This window comes from Sinocyclocheilus anshuiensis, unplaced genomic scaffold (genome assembly GCF_001515605.1).
Source record: "Sinocyclocheilus anshuiensis isolate Anshui unplaced genomic scaffold, SAMN03320099.WGS_v1.1 scaffold442, whole genome shotgun sequence".
NCBI classification, from domain to species: domain Eukaryota; kingdom Metazoa; phylum Chordata; class Actinopteri; order Cypriniformes; family Cyprinidae; genus Sinocyclocheilus; species Sinocyclocheilus anshuiensis.
The window spans coordinates 396,502-409,056 of NW_015542354.1; the positions used below are offsets into that span (position 1 = coordinate 396,502).

Genomic DNA, 12,555 nt, shown 5'->3' on the forward strand with positions numbered 1-12,555 from the left:
TGGCGGTGAGAGTTCACCATTAAGGCTTGTTTGGATCTCTTGAATCATGATGCTTTGCTAGGGTCACTGGCTTCATAAATTCCTCTAAAAATGACCTTTTTAAAGGGCACCTATTATTATTTTATTTATTTATTCATGCATGCATGCATTCATTCATTCATTTATTCATTCATTCATTCATTTATACATTTATATGTAATTATTTGGCAAATATTCAATTATTTGATTCTGTACATCAGCAATAATTATTTTATCACCTATGCAACATAATCATCATAAATGATGTAAATACAGGATTTTAAAGGAATAGTCTCTCAAGTTCACCTCAAGACCGGGTCCAAGACCATACTTTCATAGTTTTGGACTTGTCATAGATCCAAAATCATTTAGACTCAGACTCAGCCTACTCAGACCTCAGCCAGGACTCTTCAAAATATCTTCTGTAATGTAGAAGAAAGAAAGGAATACAGGTTTGGAGCATTATGAGGGTGAGTAAATGATGACAGGATTTTATTTAGTCTTTTTGTCCATTTAGGAGTCCCTGCTCTAAATCAATACAATTCATATATTTTGAAAAGTCTCTACAAAACTGCTCTGAATATTTTCAGTTGCTATATATACACTGTGCAGCTCAATTTCGTCCCTATGCTCTGTCTCTTTCCCTCTCCACAGGTGGTAGATTGAGGGCTTGAAGGATGGGTGTGAAGCTCTTCACTGTGATTACAGCTCATGAGGCAGATTGATCATATCAATCAATCTTTCTTCCTCAATGACACTGATGCTGATGAGCCTCCCTGTCTTTACAAAGGATAAAATGACCCTGCCATTTTATACCCTGCCCTGCTGTATAAGACCACCTGGTCCAGATATGACTTTTAACCTCTCACACTTCTCCAGACATAAAATCATTCATCATGTTGCAGTACTTCATGCAACAAATTGTACTTCATACTGTTCCTTTAAAGGAGACATCTAGATAACCAAAGATGAGGAAACGGTTGAATCGCTCTGCTTTACCAAAACACAAACCAATGAAGCTGAAGCACAATCCAGCCAATAAAAGTGAGCAGCGAATCATCAGTCAGAGCACAGGAAATGGGCACACACAGGGAAATTGATAAAAACGATGTGAGAATAAGTCCTGAGAGTCGAGAGAGCCGTCCTGTGGAGACTTGGGCAGATTCTAATAATGAAGTTTGGCCATATCTGCAGATACAGCAGCCAGATTGAGGAAGACAGCAGGCTTTTAGATAAAGCAGTGTGTCTCTATTAGTGTGAAACTGAGCTTAGGCCAGGAGACGTTTGATGTGCTGAGACAATGCCTCTCCAGGATGAAATTAAATTTGCAGTTATCATCATTATCATGATGAACAATGAGAGTCTGGCCAGGATGGCAATAGTTATGAATACCTTGTGCCAAGGTTTTTTTTTTTTTACAGACTGGGAAAGCGTGCTAGCAGGTCTATTGCTCAGAACATCAGGAGACAGAGGTTGGAATGAGAATCTGAGACGCTATAATTTAACCAGTCAAGACTGTTTAAGATTAACTACAAATTGGACCAATTCTAACCAAGTAGATAAGAATAGGCCTATATTTACATTTACATTTAGTCATTTAGCAGACGCTTTTATCCAAAGGGACTTACAAATGAGGACAATAAAAGCAGTCAAAACTAACAAAAGAGCAACAATATATAAGTGCAAATGACAAGTCTCGGTTAGCCTAACGCAGTACACGTAGCAAAGTGTGTATATATATATATATATATATATATATTATACACACACACACACACACATACACACACAAACAAAGAAAAACAAGTAGATAGAATAGAAAAAATAGAAAGCTAGTGTTTGCTTTTTGTTGTTTTTTTTTAAATAAAGAATAAAAAAAATAAAACAAATATAGATAAAGTAGAATTAAAATAGAATAGAAAGTGTTAGAGTTAGAGGGTCAAATAAAGGTGGAACAGATGTGTTTTTAGTCGTTTCTTGAAGATGGTTAAGGACTCAGCTGCTCGGATTGATTTGGGCAGGTCATTCCACCAGGAGGGAACAGTTAATGAAAAAGTCTGTGAAAGTGATTTTGTGCCTCTTTTAGATGGCACAATAATACGCCGTTCACTTGCAGAACGCAAGCTTCTAGAGGGCACATAACTCTGAAGTAGTTATGAACTATGCCTATATATGTTAACTGTTCAAACGTTTGGGGTCTGTACGTTTTTATTTTATTTATTTAAAATTTCTTTCAGCAGTGCTACACTTAATTGTTCAAAAACACAGCAAACAAAGCAATATTATGAAATATTTAATAAAATAAATTCTACTTTATTGTATCTTACAATGTTATTTATTGCTGTGAAGTTGAATTATCGCAGCCATTATTTCAGTCTTCAGTGTCACATGATCCTTCATAAATTATTCTAATATTCTGATTTGCAGCTCAAGAAACATTTCTTATTATTAGCAATGTTGAAAACACTCATGCTACTTCATATTTTTGTAGAAACTGTGACACATCATTTTTTTTATTTCTTTGAAATTGATTTAATAGGATGTTCAAAAGAATGGCATTTACTTTAAATAAAAATATTTCATAACTTTATAAATGTTTTAGTATATCTGTTGGTTGATTTATTGTATCCTTGCTAATTTAAAGTATTAATTTCTTTAAAAAAATTACTGACCCCGAACTTTAATTTAATTTAATTTAATTTAATTTAATTGTTTAAGTATTTTTTATGAGCTGTTGGAAGACAGCCTGCAGTTCCAGTTGTCCACCTATGAAGCCTTCCCTATACTATACTGATTATACCTACAACATAATAATTAATGAATAAGCTCTTTTCTTTATTAATGTATCATTTTAATGCATCTGTTACGGGGCTGACAAGACGTGAGACGTGCGGATCCATGTGCAAGCTTTTATTAAAGCAGAGGAGGTCAGAAACACAGGCAGGGTCGAACAATGGCAAACAGGTATATGGCGGGCAAGACACAAGAATAATCCTAGGGCTAGCGTGGGTCTTCGATCGGCGAACAGAATCAAAAGGGCAAGACTAAAGGGATAAATCCAGGAAAACAGGCACGGATCAGAAACTGAGAAAACAGGCTAGGCTAGGCTAGGCTAGGCTAGGCTAGGCTAGGCTAGGAAGCTAACGAGGGCTCTGTAGAGTAGCTATCACTACTGGCGATAAGCGCATACAATACTCGGCAGTTAGCAGGAGTGAGATGGAGTGTTAAATAGTGAGTGAGTGATATGAAACAGCTGTGTGCAATCAGTGCTGTGTGCAATCAGTGCAATGAATGATGGGATATGTAGTCCGGGGTGATATGCAACAGTGTGTAGTGCGAGAGTCAATGAAAATGGAAAGGGTGACCTCTGATGGCTAGCAGACGGAAGTTCATGGACCGGATACGTTACAGCATCAGAATCACATGCAGATATCTGTTTAGTCCACTCCTAAATTATTCTGTAATGTGAGCCTTGTTTGTGAGTATATTGTCACAACATAACTTTAAACTTAAAAAAGCCTAGAATATCAACGATCCCCTGTTCAGTTCGAGTCAGTTCAGTGTTAATAAATCTCTACTCACCAGCCTGCTCTGTGCTGATGGTGATATTGGCAAGCTGTCTCTCGGATCTGCCCAAGCCCGACACTCCATTCAGGGCCTCGATTTGGAATGTGTAGTTGGCATGCGCCACAAAGTCCTGGACCACCACAGAGGTGCTTGTGAGGCCCGTGGGTTTGGGTACGAAGCGCACGTTGTTGTTGCATGCCTCGCAGGCCTGGCCATCAGCTCCACATCGGAAACAGAAGACATTATAGCTTACATCCTTCCGACCACCTGTGTCGCTGGGCGGAGTCCACTCCAGAAAGAGGGCGGTCTCATTGATGTTAAAAACCATGTTTCGAGGAGAGGAGGGCGGTCCTAAAAGAAAAGACACACCGAGTCCTTAGCAACCATAATTATCATGCTGACAGAAATCCATCTGTGAGAGGAAAAAAAAACACCTATTTGAGCAAAATATTATGCAGATTAAGAATTTTTATCTTTTTTCCGCTCTCTCAAAAATGGTGCATATGCATTAACTAATGAATCCTTTTAATGCCTTAAAAACCACTCGAGAGCATTTGCCATCTCTCTTTCACTCCCTCCCTCTGGTTTCGCTGATATACAAATGTCTCTGCTCTAGTACCCTGGTTCTGCTTCCTATAGAATGCCGGCTCAGAGCCAGATACAGGGAAGTCTGCGTTTATCTGCTGTTTCCCAGACCTAGCTAATGATGATAATGAGAATATGTCCTAGGCATGATTATCATAGTTAATGATAATTGCACCCACTCGTGAATAACAAGGAAGTAATTATTCCTCCTCTCCTGTTTTTAATGCAGATTGCTGCTGGTGTTGAAAAGATTGAGTTTGGTGAATAATTTGGGTAAGCGCGATGGGGGGCAGAAGAAGGGAAAGGGAAGAGGGTGATGAAGCAGAAGACTGAAATAACTGGAATTCTGATCGATAGAATCAGAAACAATAAGAGTAGAAATGAGAATGAGAATGAGAATGATGAGAGAGAACATTATTATTATTAACAATATCACTATTTTTGGCACATTTAGTCTTATTGTTCATCTTTAGTTTATCTTTCTTAATTACTTTCTCAATTATTAATACTTATTTAATTAATTCCTTTTAATTTAAATCTCTTGATTACTTTTTTGTTCTGCACTGGTACTGAATTTTATCTTTTTAATCTTATTTTATATATTTATTTCTCCCTTGGGAAACTGAAACTGGTGCACTGAAAACATTCACATATCCTTTATCACACCGCTGACTCGTTCACTCTCACTTCATACAAATGCAGCTGGAATCTTCTTGTGTCACAGTTATAGATGCTATTGAAAATGACCCGGGAGAACTTCAATATTAAAATCATTGCAATATAGTTGTAGTGTTCGTCTTGTTGTGAGGATGATCAGATCACACTCTGATATTACAGGATAGACTCTAGCTTGTGTGAAATTGCTTAAAGGAATAGTTAATGAGTTTGTTTATTCATATATTTTGGAGAAATTCAGAATTTCATCACTTGCTCAGATCCTCTGCAGTGAATGGGTGCCATCAGAATGAGAGTCCAAAAGGTTGATAAAAACATCACGATAATCCACAAGTTATCCACACCACTCCAGTCTATCAATTAAAATCTCGTGAAGCCACAAGCTGCGTGTTTGTAAGAAACAAATCCATCATTAAGATGTTTTTAACTTCAAACCATTGTTTCTGACTAAAATATGAGCCCATAATCGATAATAATGCTTCTTTCAGGGAATAAAGAAAAAAAAAATCATCTGTTGTCTTCCCACTGTTTTAGAATATTTTTTGCTTGTTTTTATCAGCTGTTTGGGCTCATTCTGATGGCACCCATTCACTGAAGAGGATCCACTGATGATGTAATGCTAAATTTCTCCAAATCTGTTCTGATGAACAAACTCATCTCTTTGGTGAACTATTCCTTTAAATATTATTTGGTTATTTAAACTATTTTTTAAAGCTGCCACCAATTTGGAAAAACAAATGTGCTGTTTCTTCACTGCATGTAAAGCACACTAAAATTGAAACTGAAAAAAAATAAAAATAAAAATAAATAAATAAATAAAACTGGAAATGAATGAAAACAGAGCAGTAGGCTGACTAACGTGTGCAGGCCATGGTGGGAGGGTCCTTGCTGGCTCTGTAGTAGTTTTTTTCGCAGTGACATTGTGCCGAACCCTCGGTGTGGCTGGAACTGTGTGGGGGACACTTTGAACATTTGATGTTTCCTGCAAAGGCTTTGTAGAACCCAGGTCTGCAGGCTGTGGAGAAAACATAAGAGAAACGTTATGGCTGTGCGTTCCAGGATTTATTGATAATACAAATTTAATTGAACATTAAATTGAATGATACAGTATGCAAATTATTTAATCAAATTAACTGTTAATCAAATATATATATATATATCCCTATTTGCTGCGGGAAATCACAAATGAAGAAGGCTTTAGAATAATAAAGGCTTTAAAACTTTAATATATTATATTATTTATAGGATAACACATATTCATTTTTACCAAGTTTGGAGTCAGTAAGACTGTTTATTTTTTAATTATTATTATTATTATTTATTTTTTTATAAAATAAACTTTTATACAGTAATGATGCATTAAATTGATTAAAAGTGACAGTAAAGACATTTATAATGTTATACAAGATTTCTGTTTCAAATACTGTATATGCTGATATATATTCTAAATGTTCTATTCTACAAATAGGCTAATCTTGAAAAAAAAATCATGGTTTCTACATAAATATCAAGCAGAATAGCTGTTCCCCTTCAGGAACTCGAGCTGCGTCGAAACGCTACGGGAACACCTCCAGCGTTCCAGACTGCTGGGTCTGATGGCAGCCGCGTCCAATGTTGTTACTTTTGGCCTGCTGTACATGAGACCCCTACAGTGGTGGCTTAAGACCAAGGGGTTCTCCCCGAAGGGAAACCCGCTTCGCATGCTCAAGGTCACGTGGCAGTGCCTACGTGCGGAGATGCTGGCCGTGTTTCTAGCTTTGAAACACTTCCTCTTAGGCCTAAGAGATCGCTATGTGTTGGTACGCACCGACAACACAGCAGTGGTCTTTTATATATGTGGGGGCAGACATCCTGTCGAGGCACGGGCCGAGGCCCGGGGAATAGATGTCTCACCCCGAGGGGTGAAGCAGACTTGGAGAGTCTTTGGCCAGGCTCAGGTGGACTTGTTTGCGACTCAGATGATATCGCATGGTCCCCTCAGGTTCTCTCTCTGACTCATCCATCTCCTCCTCCAGAAGTTGGCCTTCGGGATGGCGGGCCCCGTCTACTTTAGCCACTCCTGGCTCCCTTTTCTCTCGCCTCAGTTGTACTCTTCCACACTAGGCAGGGATTTGCAAGTCTGGCGGCGTGGGTATTCTCGTTCCCGTAGCGTTTCGATGCAGCTCGAGTTCCTGAAGGGGAACGTCTCCAGGTTACGTATGTAACCATGGTTCCCCGAAGGGAACGAGACGCTGCGTCTCAGGGCCATACTTCCGGCATCCCTGCCAGCACTTGCTTCACTCCTAGAAGGTGACGTTGGTTTCACCGCACGTGCTTTTATGCTTCCTGGTCGCTACGACACCCCGCCCGTGACGTCTCGCCCATCCATTGGACTGATTACACATGTGATTCAGAGCGTGGTCACGCTGGAGGCGTTCCCGTAGCATTTCGACGCAGCGTCTCGTTCCCTTCGGGGAACCATGGTTACATACGTAACCTGGAGACGTTTTGAACATTGTTAATAAAAAACATTTCTTGAGCAGCAAATCAGCATATTAAAATTACTTCTAAAGGATCATCTTACACTGAAGACTGCAGGAATGGCTGCTGAAAAATCAGCTTTGCATCAAAGAAAAAAAAAAAAAAAAAAAAAAAATGTAATAGCATTTTCACAATATTACTGATTTAATGTATTATTGCAAATAAATGCAGCCTTTGTAAGAATAATTGACTTCTTTCAAAAACATTAATAATCCACTTTGCAATCATGTTCACACAAGACTCATTCTAGCATTCCCTATTTGACAAATTAAATATTTTATGTTATTTAAATATTATATTGTTGGTCTAAACTCACATGCAGACAAACATCCCTAAATGACCGGTTAAAATATGGACATGTATAAGACAGATAAAATGTGAGGTAATGTTTTCAATCTTTAACTACCCCATCAGTCTCCATGGAACTGGTAGCTTAAGAGATACATTAAAAGCTTCAGCTTCTCCCTCTCTCAGTCTCTCTCTTTCTCTCCAGTGTGCAGCCTAACTCATTTGATCTTTTCTATGCTCCAAACCATAGCAGCTCTTAAACACTCCCCGTCTTGGACTTAGACTCCACACTGAAAGACTCGCCAAGGCCCAGGAGAGCAGCCAGACGAGACTGAGTTAAGTGGTACACACACAAGCACATATACTTACACACATCATAGATGTAAGATAGCAGATCTCTTTCTGTAGTGTCTCTACCTCTCTCTCTCTCACACACAAATACACACACTAGTTTTACTCTTATTTAAATTTGCTCCTCAGAGGTTGGTAAATCTCTATAGCCACAACATTACAGGCATTGATCTGTTTCTCTCTGACTCCAGACACCTTCTCCAGTAACAGGGCCATTCCCGGAGAGCTTCCCCAGCAGCCTTTCGTCCTTATTGTGATGCAGGGAAACAAGTTGTGTGCGCAGGACCTCTGTTAGCATCTTTTAAAATCGGTACAGGCGTTTGGCAGCTTTCCTAGCAAGGAAAACAACTCCAATGCATAAATCATTAATGAGGGTTCTTACTTTTATTTAGATCTGTTGTAAACAAAGTCAACTTCTATTTCACGGAAATGGAGAGCATATATTATGGAAGTGCAAATACGACAAGCAGTCAAACAAATAAGCCACCAAACAGATCTGAGAAAAATTATCTTTCCTGGTTTGCACATTAAAGTCAATGTGAAATGCGGATCGCAACCCATTTTATTTTCACAATAAGACATATTTTGAAGTGAAACAGGATATTGCATAGAAGAAAATGTGGGTGGGTCTTTTATCTTTTCGGAATTTATTGGAAAATTGTGCATTAAATTCCAGATGAGACAAGGTAGTTAAAAATTAAAAGTGGTTCAAGATGTCAACTGAAAGGGAACGACATTTTAAATAAAAAGCTATATTTTAAATAATTTTAATGAAAAAAAACAAACAAACATTAAAATTATTATTTTTTTTTACCACTGAAGTTGTGAACTATAAGATAATGTCAGACAGTAGACAGTTTTTTTCCCCCTGAAAGTCATGAAAATGCATTGTCAAGTTATATATAGTGTTTCTGTTATGAAAATGATGGTGGTTGAAAATATATTTGAAACATTTTGGAATAAAATGTCTTAAGGCTAATTTCACAGCTAGCTTTTTTTTTGTATCCCAAATACACACAATTAAAATATATTTTCACACTTTGTGCATAATTTGTCAAAATTACAGCACGACTGGAGATGACACAATAAAATATTCATAAAAAAACAAAAAAAAACAATGTTTGAACAAAAAATAACCCCTGGGATATAAGAGAGTCCAAAGTTGAAGAAATATCCTTTTATATCAATTTACCACTGTAGTTCCAATTATTTCTGTTCTTAGTGCTACTGCTCCTGATCTTATTACTAGTATTACTCTTATTATGACCTCTAACTAGAACCACAAGTATTGGTATTTTTACAAGACCCATGGCAGCTCTAATTAGGCCAACAGAAGACGTAGATCTGCCTCAGTGAAGTGAAGACCAGTGATACCAAGAACGGTACGATTCTGCAGCATTTACCTTTCCCCAGAGGATCCACAGGCAGCCATGCTGCAGAACGGTTCAGCTCTCAATATCAAAGGATGCAAAGCAGGATGAGGCAGCGCTGGAGGCAGGAGTGATAACAAAGTGGTCATTTGGATCTAGGAAATTAGTTCAATTTTAATTTGCTCACATTGTAAAACGACTCCCGGTATGGCTCTTTACGAGGCTTGTAATTACACAGTGGGAAAAAAAAAGAACATTGTTATGGGTGCGCTGGGAAAATAAAAGCAAAAAAACATAAAAACAGTACTACATTCACCTTTAATTAAGCTTCATTTTCAGAAGTTTATTTGGTTTTATTTTAATGATTTCTGTTGTTTTTGGAGCAATTAAGCCTGATTCATATACCACACAAACTTTAGGTGCTAAAAGAGTCGTTTCTGCTACTTTCACCTAAAAAGCAGTTGCCGGATCCAGCGATGTCCACAATTCAGACGTGTACCTTCTAAAAAGCCAATTAAATACAACCCTCAGTGCCAGTTAATGGACTCCGTAATGGCTATGTCAATATGAATATATAATTTCCCCCCTCAGTCAGACATGTATTGAGTATCAGCTGACATACTGTCTGAGCAGGGGGTTAGAACAGCAGTGGAGATGAACAGGAGACAGTAATTTAGAAAATCGATCCAATTCCCTGCAACCGCGTTTTAAACTTTTCTAGAAAAAACGGCCGTGGCTCTGGGAACGAACCTTGGGAAAGTTGTTCGGCTGCCTGACCTCCAGTTCAGGCTTTTGCTTAATGGTCATGTAGCGCATAATAACAACGTCGAGGAGGGTTTAGGTGGTCCATTTGGAAAAAAAGTGGAGTGTTTTATTATTCCGAGTGTGTCTGAATTGTTACGATGACAGACAGCGTAGAGAGTAAGTCTCTCTCTCTCTCTCCCCGAGCAATCATCCCATCTCAACGGCACTTTGTTTGCCCCCGAGGACAAGACCTTTATGACAGGAGGACAAGAGAGTGTCTGTGTGGAAGATATAGTTCTAGAGATTCTTTCCCTCCCCTTCTTTCTTCGTCTTTTCTTCGTGTCTCTTTTCCTCTCTTTCGATGACAGTTTTGGGGCAATTTCCAGCACCGCTGTGTTTGTGTGCATGAGGTGTAAGGCTAGGAGGAGACGGGAACTGAGAGAAAGAATTTTAGGAGAGAGCGAGGAAGAGATGTAGTCCCACAGGTAAACAATTTCATCGTTAGCACAGGGGACTGCCGGTAGAAAATGCAATTATGATTTCGTATGCGGTTTAAAATTCTCATTCGCCTTTAATGAATGGACTCAGAGCTAGTGACCCGACGGTGCAGAGCAGTCTAGGCCTCATCATCTCTCTTCTCTCTCTCTCTTGCCTTTTCTTGGTCTCTATATCTCTCTCCTTCATTCTCTCTCTTTGTCCCTCCATCTGCCCACCTCCCTCTCTGTATCTCTCTACTCTCTGTTGACAGTCTATCTGGGTATGGAAATAAGCATTGGAGATTGCCTCCAGCTGTATGTCAGTCCCCAGAGGAGGAAATAGACCCATGATAGCACATTTACTTAATACGCTAAAACGCTGGAAATAATAGCTTTGGTGTGCGAGGGAAACAAATCGGGGAGCTTTGATAGGCAAAAAAAAAGAATTGTAAAAAAAGAAATTCAATCAGTGGTCCATTTCGGGCAGCCCCGGATACTGCTGATTCCACTAATTTGTGTTATTTTTTCATCTCAGCATTTAGATATACAAATCCCATTGAAGCGTTTTCCTGAATGCTAATCATATCTGTCAGTTAGCAGTTGGCAAACAAAGGGTAGAGTGACAGATTGCTGGAATATACTCAATGTTTCCTCACATGACAGTTTTACAAAATGCAGAGTATTAACAGTCATTATTCAATTTGGAAAGGCCGTCTATAGCAAAAATTGTAATGGACTGCTAAATGTGTTCAGCGGCTTGCGAGCGCGTGCTGCCTTCCTCCGACTTGGTGCCCGGAGCGAATATTGAAAAAAAAATGATAAGCATTGAGTTTTAGGACAAATTATGAATGTTTAATCTCCAGTTAGTATTCAAATGTTATGAATGTGATTTTCTACCCGAGGAGACGCGTGTGTATTTTCTGCCTTTTGCTCAGCAATAGGCCTTCATTGAGCGGAGGAGGAATTCTGCTTTCCATTTATCTGTGTCAATTTGATGTACATTTAACTGGCTGCTAATGCAGAACTTGTTGTTCGGTCCTGTATGTAATGCTACTTTGGTATTGCGGAGTTGTTGATATTGCAATTTCGCTCTATGTGCCACTGAGGAGGACACTTGACCCTGAGCTGCTCCGGGGGGGATATACCTGCAAATGTTTACTCACTAGTAGCACTGGTGGTATGGCTTACATACTGTATCCACCTTATTTTTAACGTAAGAGCGGATGCAGCCATCTCTTAGTTGAAAGTGCAAGCCTTCTGGAGTAATTCGTTTCCAGTTATTTTAGTTGTATAAAAACAGTCTGATTTCCCCATTGCAAAACAAGTTGGATAGCAGTACAACTGGTATATTTGCAGCACAAATCATCCAAGCAGAAAACTATATCAAAACTATATCAGAATTAGTCTTGGCATGTCGTGCCACAATGCATACAGCCGTCTTGTTTCTCATTGCATACAGGCAATTTATGACTATTTTGAGTACAGTTTGTAATTTGAGTATTATACTGTGAATATGTTTCTGTACTGATGCTTAAGTTATTTATCTGTTATGAATTATTGTGGTTTTTCAATGAAGAGTCAAAGATCAATCCATATATAGGCCTGACACAATAACTACTTTTTTGGGGGCAATATATTGTCCCAGAAATAACACAGAAGGCAGTGGTGGACGAAGTACACAGATCAAGTACTTGAGTAAAAGTACAGATACGTATAATAAAATATTACTCTAATAAAAGTAAAAGTATTCCTTTTTCAATGTTACTCGAGTGAAAGTACAAAAGTACTCGATTTGTTATGTACTTAAGTAAAAAAGTACTGATAGATTTATTTTGAAATTTTATATAGGCTACTTAATTTAATTTTATATTAGCACATATTTTTTTATAATACTACTGCTCAAAATACCTGGGATTTTCCCAAAATAACCACTATATGGAGTCAAGATATATTTTTGTTGT

The 12,555-nt window shown here is 38.4% G+C and overlaps 1 protein-coding gene across 1 annotated transcript in view; it reads right to left on the reverse strand.

Annotated features, from left to right (window-relative positions):
- The window catches only part of LOC107691615 (ephrin type-A receptor 6-like), a 123,559-nt gene that overhangs the window by 36,166 nt on the left and 74,838 nt on the right, over positions 1-12,555 (reverse strand). The window contains exons 5-6 of the mRNA XM_016490302.1: positions 5,705-5,860; positions 3,601-3,936 (exon numbers count right to left, since the gene is read on the reverse strand). Coding sequence (XP_016345788.1) covers positions 3,601-3,936; positions 5,705-5,860 — 492 coding nt within the window. The remainder of the gene's footprint in view (positions 1-3,600; positions 3,937-5,704; positions 5,861-12,555) is intronic.